This window comes from Excalfactoria chinensis, chromosome 9 (assembly GCF_039878825.1).
Source record: "Excalfactoria chinensis isolate bCotChi1 chromosome 9, bCotChi1.hap2, whole genome shotgun sequence".
Lineage (NCBI taxonomy): Eukaryota > Metazoa > Chordata > Aves > Galliformes > Phasianidae > Excalfactoria > Excalfactoria chinensis.
In genome coordinates this window covers 13,742,747-13,767,512 of record NC_092833.1, presented here as the reverse complement: position 1 = coordinate 13,767,512, position 24,766 = coordinate 13,742,747, and the positions used below count along the sequence as shown (strand labels likewise).

Genomic DNA, 24,766 nt, shown 5'->3' with positions numbered 1-24,766 from the left:
GTTTGTTCATACGCCAATCGAATGCGAGTTGCTCTGAGTTCTGGATGAGCTTGGATAGCCTCCAGAGGTCCCTTCCATCTTAAATTATTCTGTAAACATACTTTTGAATGGTAAATGGAATATTAAATGAACCAGAAGTAATATTCTGAAGTGCTGTTTGTTTTCCATGTTGTGTTGCTACCTGTGGGCAAATGGAAATGCTGCAGACAGGGTATGGTCTATGTGAGGTTGAATCTATAGTCTCTGAGCGATGGTTTTGCAACCAAGTGTCTTTATTTTATATAGAACACGCGGAAGGTGTTTTCCTAGTTAATTCTGGATCTCCCTTTGTGAAAGGCAGTGTAGAAACCCTGTGTACTTCAAACAAGAAGTGTGAGAGACAGTGGAAATAATCACTTGTTCTCTAGTAACAGTGTACTTTTCTCAAAGCTAATAAAGCCGGGAATAAAAGCACTTGGCAGGCATGACTGAGCAAGTACACTCGCTGGGAATGTTTATGGTCTGCTTTAGAGAGGTTACATCTGAGTACCTGAACTCTAGAAATGTGGAAACAAAGTTCAAAGAAACCAAGTTACCTTTACAAAATTGAAGAGAGAATGATGAAGGTCTTGTGTAGCCTTCACCTCTCTGCCATGTTGCAAACTTAGCAGTAGAAGTAAATTAGCACTGCTGAAGCGTAGTTTAAGAGCAGTTGAGTCAAGTGTAGAAGGTAGGGCTTGATGTACTTTGCTTTTGTGCCTTGTTGCTATGTCACCAATAGTAGGTTAGGTGTATGTCAAAGAAATCTTTAGTCTGCTTTTTGACAGGTTTCCTTATATTAACTTTATCCTTATGGATTTCACATAGGATGAATTTGGCAGTTATTTTACTTGTACCTTCCAATTAAACAACTGCTGACAAATTGAGCTTTTGAGGATTGTGAACGCTGAAGCATGCTTGTTGGATACAAGGGGTTTACTGGATTGGCCAAGACTTACGGTAAAGTTCTCTGAAACCGAGACGGCTGAGTCACATTATTGGCTGTACATTATGACCCTTTTCTAAGGCAAAGAGGTGAAAAATAAAACACATATGACATGTTTCTCTATGAGTTCAAGCAGAAAAGGAAGAAAAAGGAACTGTAAGATTGTCTGACTTTCTAGAAAAAGAATGATGCTGATCTCTGCAGAGCTGCGGGCAAACTAAGCACAAAACGTCTGCAGGTACAGGCACAAGGAAAGGAGGAAGGAGCAAGGAATGAACAGTGCTTTACCGCACAGGCAAGATGGTAATAAATTGTTTCTCAGATTTTACAAAACTACTTTTTGTTGGGAGACTCGTTAGGTAACTTTGGTGCTTGTGGCATTAAGTAACTTTCTATTAAGTCTGGAAAGCATTAACTGGACTCTTGACTACAGGCATGGCTTGAAAAAAAAGTAAAATAATGTTGATTATGTTAAGAAGTTTCTAGATAAACCTCCCTTTGGGGAAGGAAGTAAATACTTCCATCCCAAGGAATACTCTGAAATAAGCACATTGTGGTCATTAAAATGCTTAGAGTATAAAACACGCCACTTATTCTTCATTTTTGTGTTTATGTTCCCAGTCTGAACGCAGTAATCAGCAAATCCTACTGCTGGATTTTAATAGTGGAAATGATGTTAGTAGAACTAAAAGCTTCCCCTGGGTTCTGAAAAGTTTATGTGGATGCTGAACATCCAGTTCTGCTTATCGGCTTTGTGAAGACAGTCTTTGCTGGTGGAAAGAAAGCAATTAATCTGTTGCATTTTGTTCTGGTGGTTTCTTGCGGTCAGTTCTGTGCGGTCTTCCATTTCAATGTCAGGTACTTTTTGTAGAACCAGGATGGTTTTCCCAAGAAAGCCTTTGGCATCTAATTGAGGTGCTGCTGCTGTAGAGGATACTTTTAACCAGCTGTGTTTTGTTTTGTTTTTACACGGTATTTAGCTAAAATGAAGCATTTAAAGGGGACACCATCATTTTAAGTGAGTAGGTGAAGTTTAATTAATTTGCTTTTTAGTAAAATTCGATTAAGTTATATTCTTCTTCATCTTGCTCTGACATGGAGGATGAAGCGCTCATAGTTATCACTGCTCAGCAGAACTCCCTTGATCTTTGATATCTCCAGCTTGGAATGTTTTAACGTGTTGAAGAAGATGACATAACTGCTACTTAGGGATAAAGGATGTAAATGTGAACTGGGAAGCAAGAAAATTACTTGATGAGAAGGAGCACAAAACCTATTCCTGACTTTGGAGGCTCTGCTTAAGTGTGTTGTCAAATTATTTTGCAGTCCAGCTCTTCAACCACCTTTTTTCCAAAAGCTTTATTGTGTATCAGCAGACAAGATGATATCACAAGCAACTGCAAGGTGATCTGAGATGTGTAACCATCATTACAACAGCTTCAAATGCCTTGGTGTCCTGGTGTGTGAGCCATGATTTAGGTAATTTGCAATATGGTTCCTCTTCCCTAATTGGTGGTGTGGATTTTTGTTTGTTTGTTTGTTTTGTTTTTGTTTTTGTGGGCAGGAATTAAATGTAGGATACTTAACCCTGGGATAGAACAGGACATCACACAAGTTTAATCTTCGCTGGGCTTTTTTTTTCCTAAGAGGAAGCTCTGTCACTGTAATGTATCCCTTTTAACAGAGTTCCGGTTGTACTGATGGGCAACATTTGCTGTGGTCTTGAAGCACTTAATCTGTTATGGATATGAAAGTGACCTTCCAAGCAGGAGAGCTGAGAAGTCTTGAAATTGTTGTGGACAAGTTGATGGTATTTACTGTTCAAATGCCTCTGAGCTCATGTCACTACTTAGGAAAGTTCCTGTTTTTTGTACTTATCTATTGAGGCAAATTTTAGCGGTTTCTTTCAGATGTAGTAAACATGAATGGGTGGTAATCCTGACCTCATCAGAGAAACAACGTGGGTAGCAGCTTGGAGCATAGGAGAAGGAGATGCACTAACAACAAGTACAGTGTCTCAGCAGCATGTGCTTGAAATAGTGCTTGCTCATTTGCAGAACACAAGGTTTGCAAAGCAGATGCTTCTTACAGATGTGTACAGAAATGATGAACACTTGACATGCTTGATCAAAACAGGCTGAAGACCCCTTTGTTTGCAGTTAACTATAGCTGTTCTTATACTTCAGGCTGAAGCAGGCAAGGCCTAATGACATGCATAGTCAACATGAGTCATATGTTCAGGAAGAGCAAACAAACAAATGCAAATATGTTACTGTCTGAGGAATCATAATTGTTACCTTGGAGCTCAACCTGGAAGCGCAGAGAGAAGTCCTATTTAGCCATCACTGTCAGTTTGAACAAGGATAAACCCACACTCCTTCAGGCTTGACAGAAACTTTTGCATTATTTCCAACTTAAATAAAGCAAGCAAATATACTTACAAAATCAGTGATTCTGTTGAAAGAGTTTCCTCAAATAGAGGCTTCCCCCTCCATCTTCTGACACGTGTAGGTGCAGTGCACCTAAACAACCGATGAGCTTTAGGGGCAGAGATGAAGCCCTACTGGAGTATGGATTGGTGTTAAATGTTACGCAGCCAAACAGTGTCCTGCTGTGCCACTCGGTGTGTGGGTAAGTACCACTAGTCCCCATCTGCAGACATGGTGAGCAAAGATCCATCAGGAATCCCCTACAGAAAGTTCCTGCTTCTTACAGAGCAGAGCTATCGTTTATGGCTTTTTTATTACTCTCCAATAAACTTGTTTGTGATACAAAACTGGTCAATAGTGTTTACTATTTTTAACTGATTCTCAAGAAGCCATTGTACTCTCCTGGGGTGGTTGTAGTTGGTGAACAAACAGGCAGCAGTTTCTGCAGGGGAAGGGTTCTCAGAAGTCTGCATGTGTTTGCCTGCTGTCTTATAGTACAGCTCTGTGTCTGTACTGGATAATTCGCTGAGGACTGTATTACTGTCTGCCTTTTGTACAGCAAGAAAGTTAAGCTGCAGAATTGAGATGTGTCACGTAGGGAGCTGTGCCTTTGTGTTAACTCCGTCACAAACTTTCCACAAATAATTTTAAAAAGGAGAGTTAGGAAATACCTCAATGGAAAAAGTGTGGAGGTTTCATTTCTAGTATCGAAGCTTAAAACAACTACAAAAAAAACCTCTACTTCCACAGCTTTTGCTGAGGCACACAGTTCTTTGTTAAAGCTCTGTCAGAAGTAAAGCTTCATCCCATCTTCTGTTGATTTGTTACTGGCAAACAGTGCTTGTTGTGAAAGGAAGCTGCAGAGTCTATAGAAACCAAACCTCTGCTTCTGCAAATGCTTGGCTGCAGCAGTGAAGGTAGAAGAAGAGGAAACTCAGCTTATATTTGGATTATGAAACAGAAGTTTCTGTGCTCCTGTTCATTCCCCTACATTTAACTTCAAAAATCTGCAGAGTTGCAGAAACAGCGCTACTCGCTGCCACCTCAGAACTTATTCATTTTACACATGAACTGCATTCAGGGTCTGGAGCAATTCCGTCTGTGTAGCAGAAACCTCTTATCTCTCTTTACAGTTGCTTTCAACCTTGGCTCTGAGAAAAGTTCTGTGAATAGTATATGATGTATCATAAGTCAAAATCTATCGAGTTCAGCTTTTGCTTGTAGCAGAGGGGCGAGTGTAGCAGTGTGAAGGCTGCAGCCCCTCCAGCATCACCGTATTTCTTTCCCTGCCCTTCCTGACATGGGCAGCTCTTTTCCAGCAGTACTGGAGGTTCATCTCGCTGCAGCAAAGGGAATTGCTTCTGAAAGGCAGGCGTTAGGTGAGGGCTCGGCTGGAGGGAGCGTGGAGCACCTGGGCTCGCTCTGCTGATCCTTGTCCTTGTCTGTGTGCCAGCACTTCCTGTTTGTACGGATCCTGTTTACTGTCTGGGTTCCAAATAGCCTGGGAAGGTGGGAGGATGGGAAGAAGCAGAAAGGAAAGTAAACAGCATTACTTAAGGTGGAGTTTTGTATATATGTGCTAGCATTTGTTACTTTGTGGCCTATTTACATGGAAGAATCTCTCCTCTTCTCTTGATGTTGTTCTGTAATAATTTCCAAAAGGAAGAGAAGACTTCTGCATGCCGAAGCTGAAATTGAAGCTCTTGGTATTTGTAGCAAGGAGCAGAGAGAATGCAAAATAAAAGCACACCTCTGAAGTTCTTGTAAGGAGTGCTTGTCTCCCATACAAAATAGATTATTAAAGAACGAGTAAATAAAGGAAAACCTTATTTCTCCTAGTACAAAATGAATCGTTGCTCTGATTTTTACTTTCTAACTTCACAGCTTTTGACTTAAATGGTTCAGAAGAGCATGAGCGCTGCTCCCTGGGCTCCAGCACACAGCTGGCCCTGGCTGCACAGCCCTGATCCCAGCATTCAGATGGGAGAGTCGTTCCCATCCCACTGCTCCCCCAGCCCTGAAGCAGGGAGTAATAAGTATGTGAAGGAAGTGTAAAGAGAAGGCGCGTTGCCTTAGTAGTTCTTTCCTGCGCTGAATGACTGCAAGTCCTCTATAAATACAAGATCCTTTGAGGTGAAGCTAGAAATGGAATTCTTGAATGACTTGGAACTAAAAAGAGGCTTAATTCCAGGCTTTCCTTTCACTAACAAAGGGAAAGAAATCTTCCTTAAACTGGAAGAAAATGTTCTAGGACAAATGCTGCGCTTTTGGTATGTTACGGGCTCCCTGGGGAGAAAGCACAATCGTGGTGGGAGTTATAGAGGTCACCAGCAACTTGCAAATGCTTCTTTCCCGTCATCTTGTTTTCATGGCTCCCAGATAGCGAGGCTGTAAACAACGTGGCTGCTCATGGGGGTATGGAAATAAAGTGATGTCAAAACCCTTGGATTTATGAAGGTGTTTTGTTTTTCTGACAGGAAAAAGAAAATAGTAATACTTGGAGCTTTTTAAAAGAACAGACAAATGAAAAAACAACTGTTCATCTTTGGGTTTTTTTCTGCTATCTGGTACTTTATCATTCTTGAGTAATTTCTCAGAATGGCCTGGCAGTGCTTTGTAGTGAGTTCCCTTTTTTTCTGGATGATCTCATCACTGGTAATACAGTGTCAGAGTGTCACCACAACCAGAACCCAAGGATTTTAAATAGCTGCATGCAGGGGAACTTTAAAGAAACATCTGATAAAGCCGATCTTCTCATACGTAACTAAACTAAAACAGTCTTAGTGAGATTTCCTCTTCACAGGAGAGAATGATCTTGTGTCTCTTCTGCACCGTAATTCTACAGATAGTAGCAGTAATGTTAATTTTTCTAGTAATGCAGAGCTGTAGGTAACTGCAGCTAACATTGATGTTGTTGCTTCTCTGTTTCAGAAGGAAACAAAATGCTGGGAAGATGTGTTTCTGGCTGTTAGATCCCTCTGCATGTTGTTTCCCTTGAGCTGCTGTTTGTGATCAGATAAGGAATTCTGCGTATTTGCGCCTCTTCGGTGGAAGGATAAAGAGAAAAATAACACGTAAGAAATTCACATACGTAAATAATACGTAAGAAATTCGCACTCGTTAACTTGCATTACATGAGTCTTCTCCTGCTATCTGTTATAAACAAAGCAGCCCTGCTACCGTGTGTAACAGTGTTGTCATAGAGGAGTTTCAGACATCTTTGTCTTCTTGGATTTTGGAGAAGCGCCAGCTTGGCAAGCAGGAAGAACAAAAGGACAGCACTGAAAATACCTGGTCGGAGGCATTCACACCATCACCACGCAGCAGGTTGGGACAGCAGCAAAATTAGGCAGCCCAGCCCAGTTTTCTTCATGGTAAGCACTGGAGTTGCAGCTCTCTAAAGATGAGAATAAAGTATTTTGGTCTTGAAAGTTTGAAATGTGGGGGATGAAATGGAACGTAGATTTTTGATGTTCTGTTATTTTTGCCACACAACTTGTTTTTCATGATGGTTTTTTTTTTCTTAAAGAAAAAAAACAAAAAGAAAAACAAAACCAAAAACAGCTTTTGGGGGCAAACAGCTAAAGGGGGGAAAAAGCTAAACCGAACATAAAACTCACAAGTGCGCATAAAGTTGGAATCTATAAACATGGTTGGATTGTTTAATGAGCAGATTCCTTTTTTTTCCTTAGATGATAGTGATAAAAGTCTCAAAGATACTTCCAACTGGCAAAGAAATCAAATTTACATACCAATCTTATTGAGCAACTCTTTGATACTAAGGATACTACAAATTATTGTAAAACATTACTGCATTCTGTTTATAACAGACATGCAATGTGATTTGTCTTACAATCTGAGAAGCCAGTAGTCATCACTTGAGGTGTAAAAGTTGGAATGATTAATTCAGTTTCAAGTACAGACTTATAAAATGGTATTGAGTGTTCAGTCTGCCCTTCTGAACTGATTTTGAAACACTAGCTGATGTTCACAGCAATGCGGAATTATTCAGTCCTCTTTCAGCTAGTGGAATGTGTACCTTTTTGCATAAGCCTTGCATGTTTTTGGCCTTTGATGTGGTGTTTCTGTACAGTCCATTTTTGCTTCTTACTTCCCTCTGTGTTTGTTAGCTTTTTTGTTAGGTGGTACGTAATTGAAGAATTTCCTCCTTGCAGAGCCTGAAGAGTAGCAGAAGGTGCTTGTGGATGACAAGTTAAGTCTCCTAAAGTGAATAAAATGATCTAGTTTTTTTTTTCCCTGGACTGGCCCACAGACTTGCATGGTGAGTTTATATCTGCTTTAGAAAACACACATTAATGTTAGATGGTGTTTCTTTCCTTGGAGAACCATTCCACAGAACATTTACAAAACGGACAAGAAAATAGTGTTTACCATGTTACTTAGTAGCCAAATATTGTCATTGTGGAGTTAGAGGAATATTTGTGGACAGTGTCTGCAGTGAAAATTCATCTAATATGTAAAATACTGTTCTCTTCCTAGCAAGAAGGTTGTCTAGATTTTTTAATAGAGGAGTTCATGCGAGGTCACTTCTCTGTTCTCACTTTCTGTTTTTTGTGATGTGGATTCCATTTGTACTGAAGGATAACAGCCCTTTTTAGCAAAACGCTTGGAACTGAGACCAGCAGAAGAATCTTTGAGAGTCTTCTGACAAAATTTTGTGTAAAAATGCTTGCAGTAGGAAAAGCACTGCCAGAGTGTCCTACAGGGCTGTAGATGCACAAGGTTTTTATTTGATAGGATGGCTATAACAGCTGCAGTAGGCTCAGATGTCTTTAGGGAAGATATATGGGGGTTTTTGACTGCAGTTAATTTGTCTCAAGCTAAGTTTGTTTATATTATGAACACAGAACATGTTATGGTTAGGAGCCTCTGTTAACTGGGGTGTGGTACAGCTCTTACTGAATTTTTCCTCCACTGACCTCCATTCCCCAGAGGGAAGGAATTATCAGAAGTAGTAGCAGCAAACTTCAGAGTCTGGTGAATGTTTTCAGAGTTAATGTACTTGTATGTCATGAAGAAAGCATTAGAAAGCTAATTGTAGCCTGCAACTTGTAGTGAACTATTCGACAGAATGAAGTTCTCTTAACTGTGCTGCCTCAATTCTGCGTGATTCAGTACTGTGAGGTGGTAAAACCTTACTGTGCTGGAGCTCATCAAAAACATATTTTTGAAGACTTAGAATTCCTTTAACTAAATTTTATATCTTGACTGTATCCTATAAGAAAATAGATTATATAAGTTAGCATTAGTGTGATAAGTGTATCTGTTGAAGTGAGTAGAAATCCGTACCCTGGGAAATCTGTTGGTGAGCTTCCTTCTTTTTCCTTCTTTCTTCCTCTGTGTGTACTGATTATTTTTGAATTGAGTTTTAAGATTTGATCTGCCAGGTTAGTAGCTTAGCAAGGTTAGCGACAGAGAACATGCTTAACAGATCAGGAAGGCGGCAATGAGTTCAAAAGGCCACGGTCTGATCTGCAGATGCTTTCAAGTTTTTCTTTTCTGACAAAGCTTTTGGCTCAGGAGCAAGGTTTCAGGTATTTTTGGATTGCACGTGTGATGTGGTGTTCATTTGAAGTGCTTGCATGTAGCCTTAGTTGGATCTAAATAACATCTCTCCAGAATTCTCTGAAAATTATACTTTGACTGTCGAAGAACATAATTGATTCCTTTTATTCCAGGCAGCCTTCCAGATTTGGAAGTGTACACAGCAATGCAAGCTGCCAACTGTACTTCAAAACTGTTTCTGTTTATGTTTTTGCTTTCCATATCCAAACCCTGTAGGCGTGCTTCCATGCACAAGTGAATGTGCACACAGAGCAACTACACACACAGACCCAGCGCGTCTGTTGCCCAATTTAAAACAAAAGCTGCTGTTCTGGTGCAGTTGTTCTTAAAGGCAGTGTAGATTTTTTTTGGGCTGTCCTTTTTGGCCCATTTTCAAGTCTTTAAAAGAAAATATAATGAGTTGGCACTTCACGTTGGAATCTTTTCAGAAGCCAAGCGTTTATATTTCTTTTGAAAATATAATGTAGAGAAGGATTCAATATGTGCGTGTGTTTCACAGTTTTGCCTCCGTTTCTTTGTTGGCAATTATTGCCAACCTTTCTTCCCTCCTCTCTAAGTAAGCCATCACTTCTGAAGCAGAATTAGTTCAGCACTGCTGCAGTAGTGCTTTCTGCCCTGCATAGACCCCAGTGTTCACCTCGGTCTCTCAATAAGGCAGCTCAAACAGCAGAAACTAAACCAAGAGGGATAGAGTGAGTAGTTCTTTGCCATTTTAATCCAGCTGAGCCTGCAGGGAGCTGGCTCAGGGAGTGTGGGTGCCAACATGATGTAGAAGAACATCTGCCTTGGGAAGATGGTCCTCAGTGTCCTTCAGAAAGGCCGAACCAGGGTTGTGGCACCAAACTTAAAAGACTGCTGGTAGAAACTCAGCCTGTGTTGTGAATACTTAACTTGATTGTGGTCCACCTATATTGTTGTTTGTGTGGACAGAAAAGTACTTACGGCTGCATATTCTTGTTTGGTATTTGAATGCTGGTATATACCTTAACAGTGATGTGTTTTCACTTTGTAATTAAGAAATGTTTTTATCTACATGTTATTCTATATAGAGGGAGGTGTCTTCCTTATGCTTTACTTGATTTAAAAAAAAAATAAAATAAGATGCCACTTAACCTTCTCTGTATTTGTTTTGATCTCTACGCTGAGTTAGCAGTAATTCGTCATTTTCCAAGTTGCTCTGAATGGTTCTGTTAGGGTTCATTTGTAGTGCTTTTCATTGGAAAGCTTTCTTAGTTTGACTCTTCAGATACACTATGAGCGTGTTTAGAACTTTCCATTTCAGTATCTGCTTGCTGAGACCATTACACTGATAAGGAAAATAGGCTTCTTTAAGCTGCTTTTCAAAAAGAAGCAGTCCTTCTAAATATGTATGAAGTGTTAGTGGAAAAGCATTTTTCTAAACCTTCAGTGTCCCCTTACTATTCTTTGCTGATAATTTCAAAAGTCCAAACTGCAACTACAAAGGAGGGGAAGGAAGGAAAAAGAAACCCTATTCCTGCAGAGTGTTACTTAGGAAGCAGTGCATTTGGGAAAATATTCTTGTTCTTATGCAATTTAAGGACTGGAGTGTAGTAAAAGCATGTAATGGTCATAATTCAGAAGAAAGCATTTCAGGAAAGAAGTACTGAAAAATAGGAGGGTTGTAATTGTATGTTATGTACACATGTGTATACATACGTGGTAGGTGGCTTTTGAAATAGTAGCCTACTGGTTTCCTAACCCTGTGCTTTCAGAACACTTGGATAATGGTGGAAGAATAATGGACTGTTCTTTAGAAGTCTGATATTGCCTTTTCTCACAAGGAATTTTCTCATAATAGAAATGCTGAATTTAATGAGATTATGAGCTAAGCATAAGTAAAGCACTGTTTGAGAACTGCATAATACATGATGACCTTGGAGGTAATTCACTACTCTGCAGATGATGTGTAGTTGAGTGAAAATGTCTTGATGCACAGGAGCAGTCAGAAGAGCAGCCAGTAGATAATCCAAAATGCTGTTCTAGCCATGCATGTATATCTGTACCTGTAAGAAATGTCTGAAAAACTGTTATCTGAAACTCATCCTGATGCCTGTGTTTAAAATACTGATGTTTAAATCTCTGATTTTTACATAGGTTTAACTCATACAAATCGCTGCTTGAAAAACTTCAAGTGCAAAATTATCAAAAGACTTAAAAATGCCACCCCGACCATCATCCGGTGAACTATGGGGCATCCACTTGATGCCCCCAAGGATCCTTGTGGAGTGTCTTCTCCCAAATGGAATGATAGTGACTCTAGAATGCCTCCGTGAGGCCACATTACTAACTATCAAACACGAACTTTTTAAAGAAGCTAGGAAATACCCTCTCTATCAGCTCCTTCAAGATGAATCTTCTTACATTTTTGTAAGTGTTACGCAAGAAGCAGAAAGAGAAGAGTTTTTTGATGAAACACGGAGACTTTGTGACCTGCGGCTATTTCAACCTTTCCTAAAAGTCATCGAACCAGTAGGTAACAGAGAAGAAAAGATCCTTAACAGAGAAATAGGTGAGATTACTTGTATTAAACATAGCTAATCTGCTGAACCGATTTCTCCTCTTCAAAATAGAAAACAAGAATCGAAGTGTTGTATTTGTTACCTTTTGCTGTATCTCTCAAAGCTTACCTTTCAGAGTTGTCAGTTGTTGCATCAAATATCCCAACGTGTTGATCATAGTTAAGCCTATATTTATTTATAAGCCTATATTTGTAAACTATTCTTGATTTCATTCACACGTGAATTTGCACGTACATGCAGTTGTATATGGGTTAGTAGTGCATGTTTTTGCTAGTCGCCAGTTAGCAGGATTTCATAATTTCATTCACTAGCATGTGTTTTGGTATCTAGGTTAAGTATCTAAATGCAGTTAGTGCAAGCATACTGCCTTCCTCTTAGTTTCTAACAGGTGTAGTGGTAGAGACTTGTCAACTGGAAATACTTGTTCTAGGGTGCTCCTAATTGTTACATTATCTAATTGTTGTGAATGTATCATGGGTAAACTTCTTCTGTTTTTGTGAAATATGGCCTGTTTGGGACTTGGGAAGAGCAGTGGTTGCCTAACTCTGCATGGAGATAAAATGGGAAGTTTTCAGATTTGAGCATTCATGCACGAATCATTAATTACAAATGTAATCTAATGAAAATAAATGGAGCTAGATGTGAGACTGAAGCCTTGAGAGGAGTAGGAAAATCTTTGCCAATGAGTTAAGTTCATTATTTCTTGAGGGGCTACAGGAGCTCACAAAACATGTGAAAACCTGGTGTTGAGTTGAAAGCAAAGCTGATTATGGCTTTAACAGTTATCAGTGATCCTGTCAGAGATTTAGAGAAAGTCAGGCTCCGCATCTACTGTGGTCCACTCAGTAAACTTTATTTGCTGACTTTAAAGAAGTTTATTACTGATTCTTTTCCTCCCTGATGGTTATTAGCAATGAAAGTGGTAATTTAAGGTTTGAAGGATTTTCAATGAAAATGTATCTGGTTTTTAACTTTTTTTGTGATGACTGCGTTGTTCTTGGATGACATAAAAACAATTTGTATATGAAGTGGAAGCCAGTGGTTAACGCAAATATTTTAGGTTGTATTTTGCTTTAAATGTGCTTTTTTTTTCTGGCAGTAGTAGAAGGAATCTTTAGTTTAGTTAGTTATCCGTTGTAATTATTTTTCCATGCTTCTACAACACTGTAGGTTTTGCTATTGGCATGCCCATCTGTGAGTTTGACATGGTTAAGGATCCCGAAGTACAAGATTTCAGAAGAAATATTCTTAATGTTTGTAAAGAAGCAGTAGATCTACGAGATGCCAATGCTCCGCATAGTAGAGCGTTATATGTCTGTCCTCCAAATGTAGAGTCTTCACCTGAGCTACCCAAACATATATACAATAAACTAGATAAAGGTAAGATAAATATTTACTGTAGGCACAATATTTTTTCAGTGATTGAAATCAAAAAACACAGCTGGTGACTTAAGCATATCACTGATTTATGTCATATATTTGATACACTGCAGCAATATCATAACCCTGATTTATTCAGAATAATTTGATTAATAGAATGTAGGTTCAAAAGACAAGCAGCAAAACTTCAAAATTCCTTTTTTTGCTATTCTAGTAATTTCATGGAACAGTTATTGCTGTTTTCTTGGAGGCTGAATATTAGGTATGGAAGTTGGCAACCCAGTCTGCAGCAGTGGGTTTGGAGCTTGATGATCCTTCCAACCCGAGTCATTCTATGATTCTGTGGGTCTGTGGGTAGTCAGTAGTATTTGATGCATAATATTCTTAACTTCAAGGAGTAAAGTTGAATTCACACTTTAATTATGAATGAGCTGAGGGAACCCAGTTCCTTGCAGAAGTTATCAATGCTCTGTTGAATTGGGCTGTGAATACGTTGTCTTGTAGTAATTCTATATGGTTTTATTTCATTAGGGTGTGAAGGGGTGATGGTTTGCTTGCGTTGAAAATGGTAGACTTAACATTATTTCATATCTATTGTAGGGCAAATAATAGTGGTGATATGGGTAATAGTTTCACCTAACAATGATAAGCAGAAGTACACCTTAAAAATCAATCACGACTGTGTGCCTGAGCAAGTTATTGCTGAAGCAATTAGGAAGAAAACACGAAGTATGTTGCTGTCATCTGAACAACTGAAGCTTTGTGTGTTGGAGTACCAGGGAAAGTATATTCTGAAAGTGTGTGGCTGTGATGAATACTTGCTAGAAAAATATCCACTGAGCCAGTATAAGGTGAGTAACAAAATGAATTTATTTTGAAGTACTCTGAAAAAATCGTATAACGTGTGTGAGAGAAAAGTGATCAGTCAAAAACAAAGAAAAATATATTTCTTTAAGGTAATTGGCTTATACATATCTGACTCAAGCGCGTATTTGTTGCTTTGTGTGCTTCAATATGTGGCCAGGGAAGGTAATTTATGGTAGAATTTACATCACCCATTAAACTTTCTAAAAATGCAGTAGAAGTTTCTCTCTAACATGAGTGATTAACTGGTGGTAGGTTCTCTGAGAAGTGTTCTACATTTGTGATGGCAAGAGATGAGGAACATTTGAATGGAGCCGATGGAATGCAAAAAGAAATTAGACTGGATGTTGAGTTATGAGGCAACCATTAATTCTGTGAATATTCACCCTTCCTGCATTAGGGGCTGGGGAAAAAAAACAAAACAACAGCAAGCTCTCTTGGCTTACTGTTAGTTACATCAGTAAACTTCTTGATCTTGTGAAAGGGGACTGGGGGATTGTGAATATTGGGAGAAGGAACTTAATATTATGCAAACTGAGAAAGAAATGCAGGCATATGTGAATAATTTTGTATAGTCATGAGATCAAACACTAAACCTATTTGATCTAGTGTGGTTTCTTCAGAAGTATCTGGTATGCCTTTCTGTGCTGCAGAAGAGCTTACTAATTACAGTCCAGAGTCGAACCCATCCTAATGCTTTGTAGTACTGTTGCCAGACAAAATACTGTCAGCAGTCACTCCTGAGCAGACAGAATACAGGCTTGAGTCTGGCAGGATCAGTGTTGAGGTGAAGCTGATAAGAGTGTCTGAACAGAAAATGAATGGTTCTGTATGTTGCCTTGTGCTTTTTCTAACTGTGGCTAGTAATGTTAAAGGCACATGTACTAGTTTGGTACAGGAGATTATAACAGCATTAAGCAAGGCAAAAGATAGTTAACCTGCTTCTGGGAGCATCCCTAATCTGAAACCACAGCTCTGTGCTGTGCCTGACCTTAAGAGCCCTACAAGACACTTGTCATTCTGTCAGCTTTGTTCCGTTCAGCCTTTAACAAGACATTGTTCATACCTCAAAATCTGTTTGAAGTACTGCTGTGCCATTCTACCCAGTTGAATGTTGCAACAAAAAAACACTGAAGGATTTACGTAAAGGAACAAATGTGAGCTCCTGAAGTATGCTTTTATTTTTATGATTTTCTGAATACTTTTAGGTACTGATTACCAAGAGCACACACTTAAAAAATATACTGAGTTTCAGTTCTGTTTTCTTACAGTACATAAGAAGTTGTATAATGCTTGGTCGCATGCCCAATCTGATGCTGATGGCTAAAGAAAGCCTATATACCCAGCTGCCACTGGATACCTTTACAATGCCTTCTTACTCCAGGCGTATCTCTACAGCTACACCCTACATGAATGGAGAAGCTACAGCCAAATCCCTCTGGACTATAAACAGTGCTCTCAGAATAAGAATCCTCTGTGCAACCTATGTGAATGTGAACATTAGAGACATTGACAAAGTAAGGCAAATGCTTCATGGCATTATACGTAGTTTTCAACACATGGCTTCCCTCTTTAATACAAACGAGAAAGCAATATTTTGTAATCATACTGTATGTTGTTCGGAATGAAAACTTTGTTGATAGTGGTGTTTCCAGAATAGTACTAATATTAACGTTGTTTTCAGATCTACGTTAGAACAGGTATCTACCATGGAGGAGAACCTTTATGTGACAATGTGAATACTCAGAGGGTACCTTGCTCTAATCCCAGGTAAGATAACTAGAAAAACTATAGAGATCCTGACTTTTGGGGATTATGAATTATGGTATTGAAGAAGTGAAGGTACTGCTTGGCATTATTCAGGTATATCTATCTCATTTCTGGCAATACTTCAGTTGAAGAACATTTTTGCGTATCCCTGTATTTATAAATAAAATTAATTTAATTCTATCAAATACAAGTATTGTGTCCTGTGATGTTATGTATATTGATAAAGTCCCTGTATTGACCAGGTCTGTTTTACATACACATTCACAACTGCCTCTGAAACTCCTGTGTAAATGCTCTTTAGTGCCATGAAATCAGCATAGCTCTGGGCAGTTGAGCTCTGCTTTTTACTCTGGATCTATAGCTGGTGTTCCAGTTGCTGGTTCAGATTCCAGCATCAGCAAGAGGCAATGTGATGTAATGCAATCCACGGATTTGTTCCAGTGCGGTTGCAGGACACGTGCTAAAGCTGAAGCACTGATGGGAATCATTTGGTAATGTGCAAGGGGCTGCCAGGACTGGGCTGATTGTTTTCAGGAGATCTGACCTGCTGTGAATGTTGTCAAAAAAAATAATAAATCACATGAACTTAAAGTGCTATTAATGTGCAAAAAGAAGCTTTATATGAGCATATAAAGCATATTGAGAGCAAATATTGAAAAGAAATTGAATTTTTACCTGTGACCCTGAGTAAGGAGGTGTGTGAAATGTTAGCATCCGCTAGGATTAGATGTGATATGTGTTCAAAAATAAGTCCTGACTTGCATTTTCTGTCTGCCTTCACATCTTTGGAGGTATCAGAGTGTTTTCACTAAGTATGATTAGATATTAACATTAGAGGGTGTAATTATATATGCCGTTTTCAGAAAAAATAGCTTATTCCTCCTGCTCATCCTGCAGATGGTTAAACTTGTCATTCAGGCTTAGCTGTTTTTGAGGGAAAATCCTGTGGGAAAGATGGTGAAGGACGTGGTTGGGAAACATGGATGTTATCACTCACAGATACATATTATATAAAACTAACACATAAGAAAAGTGAACTAGATTTTATTTGCCAATTCCTTTATTTTTAGGGAAGGGTTTGGGGCAGTTATTTCAATGTAAAATGTTGCTATTAGTGGCTACAGAAATTGAGAAAATTAACGGTGTCCTTGGAGGCTGCTGCTGCTTTGAACTGAGAAAATAACTGTATTTAAGAGTTCAAAAGCACAGTTGTGCGTGTTGAGAGAAGTCCTCCTTAAAGAAGTTCTTGAACATATATTCCTCTAGAACTAATCTCTGCTCTTATTACTATGGTAAATAGAGCGATAGCAGAGTTATTTCAGCAGTCTTATCATAGAACTACAGAGCTGCGAGCAGAATGAAAACACTTATTTTTTTTATGGTTCAAACTGCTTCATAATGATGGAGAGACCAGAAGGTAATGAAATAGGAAAAACAGTGACAATGCACAAGGCTCTGGATTGCTTAAGGAATAACTAAAGTGGAAAAAAAGCTCATTTCCTTCTGTGGAGTGTTGTTTTGCTAATGTGTTACAACCTTGTGGGATAGCAAACCTGTCATCCTGTAGAAAGGGTTTGAGGAAACCTTTACTTTCACAACTGCATGAGGCTATATTCCAGTTAGTGATACAATACACAGACATTTAAGGAGGTAACATGTTTCAGTCTGCTGTGATTTTTCAGTTCCTTGCACTTTAACTGTTAATTGCTTCCTGTTGCATTTACTTACTGTGTATAAGCAGCACAGTTAATAGAGTCAAGTAGAATTAAGCAAGCATTTGGAAAGTGTCCAATCGCTGCTAGCAGTTTTGGTTTTCCTTTCTTTATGCAGCCATAGCAGTGTTATTCTGTATGGCTGTTGCTGAGGAATCTCATCCATATATTCAACGGTTCCCCTCAAATTTAGGAAGAGGGTTTGTGCTATATCGTTTTCTTGTTTAGCCCTGTAAATTGCAGTTATAAACATTTTTCTACAATTGAGTTCTAATTATACCAAGCATAGTATATTAGCAATAATAAAATTGCTCTTCTGTGTAGTGATTATCATGCACAAAAAATGTGGCCAGGCTTTAGAAATATTGGATTTCTATGTTACATTTTCATCTTATAATTTGTTCTTTACTTTTAGGAATTAACATTATTATTTTTAGGGATATAACATTGTTTTTAGTATAACAGTTGATTGCATGCAGCTGTCTTGCACAGTCTCTTTTAACCTGTTTTAATCTGCTTTTTAAATGTTACAGGTGGAATGAATGGCTGTTGTATGACATGTACATTCCTGATCTTCCACGTGCTGCTCGGCTCTGCCTTTCTATCTGCTCTGTTAAAGGACGGAAGGGTGCTAAAGAGGTAAAATGCTTCATAGCTTTAGTAAACAAACAAGCAGAGGTTACTCAAGTAAAGTTTGGGAAGATACTTGGCAGTTGCTGTTCTGGTAATTAGTCAGTGTAATGTTTGATTTGAATCCGATTAAAATAAGGATGTTTTTTATGTATAACTCATTTGTCAGTGTTATTTTAAACCACATAAAGAAGTTTGCCCATTCAGTGCTACATCATATCAGTACTATGATGCTGGTCAGAAAGATCAGTGGTAGTCTTTTGAGGTCTGAGTACATAAGAAAAAAGTAACTTCAATAACTTTCATTCTGCTAATCTGGAAATGTAACAAGTTGCTCGTAGATAAAAATGTTTTTTCTCGTGACTCACAATCAGAGATTTGATGTCAGATCAATTTCAGTGGTTCCACAACAGTGGAGTGGTGTGCTAGATATGTGACTTATCAGAGAAAAGTGGACCTGAACAAGTGTTGCCAAAAGAAACACAAAGCAATTTCTGATATAATGAAACTTCTCTAATTGTTTGCTCGCTGCCAGCTTCAATTGCCCGAGTTAAGTTGTATTCATAATAGCAAGGTTATGTACTTCACTGTTTTCTGAAGTCCAGTTTCTGTCTTTCCCCTTCCTGAACTTCTTGAAGTAGCAAAGGAGTCCACTGAAAGCATGCCTTTCACTGTTAACCTAATTTTTATCTTTTTTTACTTGACCTGCTGGTTTACTATTAGCTGGAGTTTAAAAGTAGTGAAAGCAGCCTGCTGTTTATTGTATGATAGATCAGAATTACTTGGTTTTGTTAACATCTCTCTACTACACATGTGAAAATTAGAAATGTTTGGTTGGGGGGGACCTTGTAAGTACTTAAAGCTGCGGTGAATCCCTATTATTATTATTATTATTTTTAATGTTTCTTTCTTGGAAAGGTATACATATAATTCAAAGTTGAAACTGAAAAGTTGTCTTTTAACCTCTTTAAGGAGCACTGTCCATTGGCTTGGGGAAATATAAACATGTTTGACTACACGGACACTCTCGTATCTGGGAAAATGGCTTTGAATCTTTGGGCAGTACCCCATGGGCTGGAGGATTTGTTGAATCCTATTGGTGTTACTGGATCAAATCCAAACAAGGTAAGTATGTGCATGTGAACTGCCTCCTCAGGAATGTATGTTCAAAACATGCTATATTCTAATCAGTATAATTCAACAGAAGAAGTAATCTAAATTCCCTTCACATAGGAAACTCCATGTTTAGAGCTGGAATTTGATTGGTTTAGCAATCCTGTAAAGTTTCCAGATATGACAGTGATTGAAGAACATGCCAATTGGACTATCTCACGTGAACTGGGCTTCAACTACAGCTATGCGGGACTGGTAAGAAGAACTTGCTTTCCAGGAATAGCTACTAAAATATCGAACTATTTGCTGCCATGTTTTTCTTCTCAGTATGCTGGTGATAGATCATCTCAATCTATTCCTGGCCAACACCTAGATGAGAAACTCTTATCATGCAACCTGTAAGCATGTTTTTGATGTATTCATCTCATTTTGTTACGTAAGCTTTCCTACAGTGTTCTACCTTTACTTAACCTAGCTTTATCATCCTGTACTCTGCGTTTTCAATTCTGATTCTTTCAAACCTTTCAACAGTTCTTAGAAATCTTAAAACTGGAGACAGAAGTGACCTGTCTCATTTTGTGCCATACGAGGACATTGTTGTTCATCACATGCCAGCTACTACTATTTCTCCATGAAGCTGACTGGTCAAATGTACTTTTTGTCCCAGCAGTGAATAAAAGCAGTTATAGAAATCAAAGACCTAGTCTTCAGTTTCTCTATTTTAAACTTGTAAGTCCTCATTTATAATAGGAGGAAGCAACAAAGCTGTATTACGTGTCATATAAATGTTCCTGTGCTGAAAAAATACTTCTATATTGTATGACAGTAGAATGAGATGTGTGGAGGGTTAATGGACTGTTTTCACTCTGCAGAGTACCAGAATAGCTAGAGACAATGAATTAAGAGAAAGCGACAAGGAGCAACTGCGAGCCATATGCACACGAGATCCTTTGTCTGAAATCACTGAGCAAGAGAAGGACTTCCTCTGGAGCCACAGGTACTAAGAAAAAACAAAAACAAACGCACAAAACAAAAATGACATCTTGTATGAACAACCTGCATTCTCTTTTTCAGACACTATTGTGTAAATACCCCGGAAATTCTGCCCAAATTACTTCTGTCTGTTAAATGGAATTCTAGAGATGAAGTGGCTCAGGTAACAAATGTCAATAAAGTTTTAAGTTTTGAAGAAGCGTTAAAATCTGGATGTTTTCTTGTGAAATAACATGAGTTGTTCTGTGTTGATTGAAAACAGATCATTTGAGTTGCTGCTGTTACTAGTTGATCATTCTGTATTTGTTGTGTGCAGCATGTTTGCCTGTTCCACAAAAGGTCTTGTGTTCTCATTCTTGAGCTCAGTCTGAGTGTTAGCTTTTTTCTGGTGGCATTACTTGAATCCTTGTTATGTTGCTGATTATTATTTCAATGAGAGATTTTGTTGTTATTCTTTTAAAGTGGATAAAATAAGTTAACTGTCTCTAATATCAAATTATTTTTAGAAGGGAATGGCAAGTAAACAGTTTATATTCAGTAGCAGTTCCTGTGGTTATACTTTCTACTGTGTGTGTATTACAACCTCTTCCTCTTCAATGTCAATGTGTAATGTACTTGGATTTTATTGTCCACAGATGTACTGCTTGGTAAAAGATTGGCCTCCAATCAAGCCAGAACAAGCAATGGAGCTTTTGGATTGTAATTATCCAGATCCAATGGTGCGAGCTTTTGCAGTTCGGTGTCTAGAGAAGTACTTAACAGATGACAAACTGTCTCAGTACTTAATCCAGCTAGTACAGGTATGTAACATTTTGGTATTCTTGATGCCTTACGTACATTTGATAATTTGTTAATTATGCAAGTTTAAAATACAAAGAAAGTGAAGACATGGTGGAAAAGGTAACAAGAATTGTTTTCACTGCAAATTACATTAGGAGGATCTCTGAAAAATTAAATGTAGTTACTTTTCTGTAGTTCTCTGGTTTCTGGTGTTGGTATGAAATGCCAAAATCCTGCAGAGATGCAGAACTGTTCTACCAACTGGAACAGGCAACTGTTTGAGCTGCCTTGCATATGGTAACACACAAACAGAAGCATCTTTTTTTAAATGTTAAGCATGCTGAAGCTGAAATATTTGCTAACAGTATGGGAAGCATCAGATGGTAAGTTTCTGAAATAAAAGTCTGTGTGCTCTGTTAGCACATATTCTTTAAATGCTGACATGTGGACTGCCTGACCTCGATATTTTAATACACAGCATTTTTATAGCAAACTTGAATTGTGTTCTATTTAACTGTCTTAATCTATTTGCTGTTCACTGAAATAATAACAGCAGCTGATTTTTTTCCACATTTTCTCTTTGTTCTTAACTAGGTTCTGAAATATGAGCAGTACTTAGATAATCAGCTTGTGAGATTTTTACTCAAGAAAGCACTGACTAATCAACGGATCGGACACTTCTTCTTTTGGCATTTGAAGTAAGCTTAATGATATCATGAATAGCAGTGATGAGATTCCTACAAGCAACATACACTTTTTTGGACAATACTAGAACTTGACAAACTGAAAGCAAACTTTAAGAGTTTGAATGCGTAGTTTGATAATAGAATGCACTTCTTGCAGTTTTAAAAGCAAAGTAGTAGTAGATGAATTTCTATATCATCTGCTTCATTTTGACTTTTCCTCTAATAGCAATTATTCTAATCGCAGGGGAGTCTAAGATTGCTGGAAGTCTCTTGTATTGTTGGCTGCTTACAACTTCTGACACATTTCTGTTCTAGATCCTCCCACCAGTCCTTCCTAGCAATTTTTTCCCCAAAACTGAGCTACTTCTGATACTAAGCAGCCAGAAAGCTATGGGAAAATGTTCCTTGAAAATCCCCATCTCTGCAGACTTGTCTTTAGAAGGCTGTAGCACGATTGTGCGTTTACAAATAGCTGAGGCCTAAAGCAAGCCATGCAACAGATAAATCTTAGAAAAATTATGGTTCATAAATCCTTATTACAGCCTACATTGATTACCAAAATACCCCTGTTCTTCATTATTAAGTATAACATGGGTTCTTTTAACTCCTGTTGTTGAGAAGGCTGAGTATAACTCAGACGTCAGCATTCTCAGTTGTATCCAGAGCTCATCTGAAAATGCTGTTTTAAGATGAAACACCAAAGATAAGGCGCAGAAATAGAAATAAGGAACCTTTATTGTTTTCTACTTGTTTTGATAATGACCAAGGATAATGGAATAACTTGGCTGATTAATTTATGTGAGGGGATGCATTTTAGAATTATGCAAAGTTTGAGAGTAGGTAAGAACAAGATAACTAGCCTGGGATTAGCTAGATGATAGAAGAAAACTAAGCTGCTTAGAAAGCTGGAACTTGAAGGTTTAGTTTGGTTGTTTGGGGGTAGTTGTTTTTTTTTTTGGCAAGCATGGATTTTGAACAAAGTTAAGGGCTATAGAATGACAGGATGTAGCAATAAGGGGAATGGGGTCAAGAGAAAAGGAAAAGCCTGGAAACTGCTGGATTAGTTGTAAAAGGTAAAGAGTTCTGATCAGCTAAGTCAAGATGAGATGAGTTGTGGGAAGTCAACCCAAGTTACTTAACTGGGAAGGACTCATAGGCAGCCTTCAGGAAGATGTTACAAGTACAGTTTCATTTTTGACACCTGTAAGTGGTCTTGTCTTAAAGCTGTAACTGTTCTTCCTGTCTGTGTAGGTCTGAAATGCACAATAAAACTGTAAGTCAGAGGTTTGGTTTACTTCTGGAGTCCTATTGTCGAGCGTGTGGAATGTACCTAAAGCATCTGAGCAGGCAGGTGGAGGCGATGGAGAAGTTGATTAACCTCACAGATATTCTCAAGCAGGAAAAGAAAGATGAGACCCAGAAGGTATTTTAAGCTGTCCACACATCAAAACTTTTGCTATTAAGTCATAGGAATCACTAGAACTATTTTACTGGATTAACTAGAAATGTATTCATACTACTAACTTCAGTAGGTAGTATCTTGTAAGTTGTAGTATTTTGTGTGCATATTGCTATTGTCTGTATCTTAAGCTAATGGAACCTGAATTGATAGCTTTGAATTGTGTAACCTGTGGCAATACAGTCACCGATCTTCACTTACATTTAGTCAGTGTTCTTACAACCTGAATGTAATTATTTTTTAGGTGCAGATGAAGTTTCTTGTTGAGCAAATGAGACGCCCAGATTTTATGGATGCTTTACAAGGCTTTATCTCTCCTCTTAATCCTGCTCATCAACTGGGAAATCTTCGGTATTGTCTTCAGTTCTGAAATCTGTCCAGATAACTAAGTAAATGCTGAGTAACGTTAACAACATTACAGTTGAATGTTAACATGCTAAATACTGTGTTTTACTTAAGTGAGGTATTTTCAGTGTAATTATTTAATAAAGTAGAGAACAACATGATAGTTTGTCATCCCTGTTAGGTGGTAGGAACTGCAGACCTTTTTCCAAGTGTAAGGAACACACGCTGCCAGAGGAAAAATTAGCATAGCTAACTCTTCACTTGTGGTTAGCCAATGACTAGCACTGCAGTTACTAATGTAAATTTCAAGATGAAAACAGTGGTTGATTTTCAGTTCCCTGTGCATACTTAATTTGATACCAGCTCAAATATTTTGAAGAACATGGAAAGTCTAATAGTGTTATGGAAAAAGATATGAGAATCTAAATATCCCTGTTTCATGTCTTATCTTCTTTTTTTGTTTATAGGCTTGAGGAGTGCAGAATAATGTCATCTGCAAAAAGGCCCCTGTGGTTGAACTGGGAAAACCCAGATATAATGTCTGAATTGCTATTTCAGAACAATGAGATAATCTTTAAAAACGGAGATGGTAAGGTTCATGTGACAATTCCGTTGTTGTGTTTTAACATATATTTTTAAACAGCTTTAAAATCATCACCGCAAGTTTATATTCATTCTCACCTCCCTACAAGCCATTCTTTCTTGAGAGAACAAAACCTGCATTTATCTATACAATCCTTATTTGACTTCACCACTCAAAAGTATTTCTAAAAGAAATAAGATGCGACAGTATCCTGTGTTATTGAACTTGCTGTCTTATCTATTTGATTATTCTAGACTTGCGTCAAGACATGCTGACACTTCAGATAATTAGAATTATGGAAAACATCTGGCAAAATCAAGGTCTTGATCTTCGGTAAGCATTAGAAGTTATTCTTAAGCAATTCTGTTCCTAATGGTTAATGCTTTGGTTTGTTACTAGAGATTACTCCTCTACTACCCAAAGGTAGTAAGTAAAATGCAATAAGTAGGAATGCTTGTATATTCTTAAGTGGATTTTTTATAACCTTCACTTAGCTAAACTGGATTCTGTGAAGTTAACAGTTCCGTTTGAAAAATGTTTGTCTTATTCAAGTTGCTATGAGGATCTACATAGCAGGAATGGCTACCAAATGTCATGCAAACAAGCCACCCCGTAGTCTGCTGATGGTATCTGTAGCATTTGCTTTGAACAGGTCACCAAACTTAGAGCCTTCAGCAAATAACTTTTAATCCAGAGCAGAGAAGCTCACCTCCATGGCAACACCAGCAGTTAGTTCTGCTGCTGGTTACTCACTGCACTGGTGATCCAGTCTCTTAGATCAAACTGAGTCTTGATGATTTATGGTTCTGTTGTGTGCTTTTTATCACCAAAAACCTTTTATGCTATACCATTGTAGCTAGAAGGCTGTTTTCTTCTTTTAGTGAGACACTTTTACCCTAATAAGGAAAGAAAGTTCTGGAGAGAAATGGGTT

At 38.2% G+C, this 24,766-nt stretch overlaps 1 protein-coding gene across 4 annotated transcripts in view; it reads left to right on the top strand.

Annotated features, from left to right (window-relative positions):
* The window catches only part of PIK3CA (phosphatidylinositol-4,5-bisphosphate 3-kinase catalytic subunit alpha), a 36,764-nt gene that overhangs the window by 2,574 nt on the left and 9,424 nt on the right, over positions 1–24,766 (top strand). For 2 of the 4 annotated variants that reach the window (XM_072344520.1, XM_072344524.1), the window contains exons 2-20: positions 6,325–6,467; positions 6,565–6,767; positions 7,524–7,675; positions 11,095–11,509; positions 12,690–12,899; positions 13,500–13,750; positions 15,035–15,280; positions 15,448–15,533; positions 17,779–17,884; positions 18,848–19,000; positions 19,109–19,243; positions 19,861–19,985; positions 20,063–20,144; positions 20,617–20,781; positions 21,356–21,459; positions 22,699–22,870; positions 23,151–23,257; positions 23,719–23,840; positions 24,089–24,167. In XM_072344520.1, coding sequence (XP_072200621.1) covers positions 11,158–11,509; positions 12,690–12,899; positions 13,500–13,750; positions 15,035–15,280; positions 15,448–15,533; positions 17,779–17,884; positions 18,848–19,000; positions 19,109–19,243; positions 19,861–19,985; positions 20,063–20,144; positions 20,617–20,781; positions 21,356–21,459; positions 22,699–22,870; positions 23,151–23,257; positions 23,719–23,840; positions 24,089–24,167 — 2,495 coding nt within the window. In that variant the 5' untranslated portion in view covers positions 6,325–6,467; positions 6,565–6,767; positions 7,524–7,675; positions 11,095–11,157. Of the gene's footprint in view, positions 1–6,324; positions 6,468–6,561; positions 6,768–7,523; positions 7,676–11,094; positions 11,510–12,689; positions 12,900–13,499; positions 13,751–15,034; positions 15,281–15,447; positions 15,534–17,778; positions 17,885–18,847; positions 19,001–19,108; positions 19,244–19,860; positions 19,986–20,062; positions 20,145–20,616; positions 20,782–21,355; positions 21,460–22,698; positions 22,871–23,150; positions 23,258–23,718; positions 23,841–24,088; positions 24,168–24,766 lie in introns of all 4 variants that reach the window. The other 2 variants (XM_072344523.1, XM_072344522.1) reach the window with 2 other exon arrangements.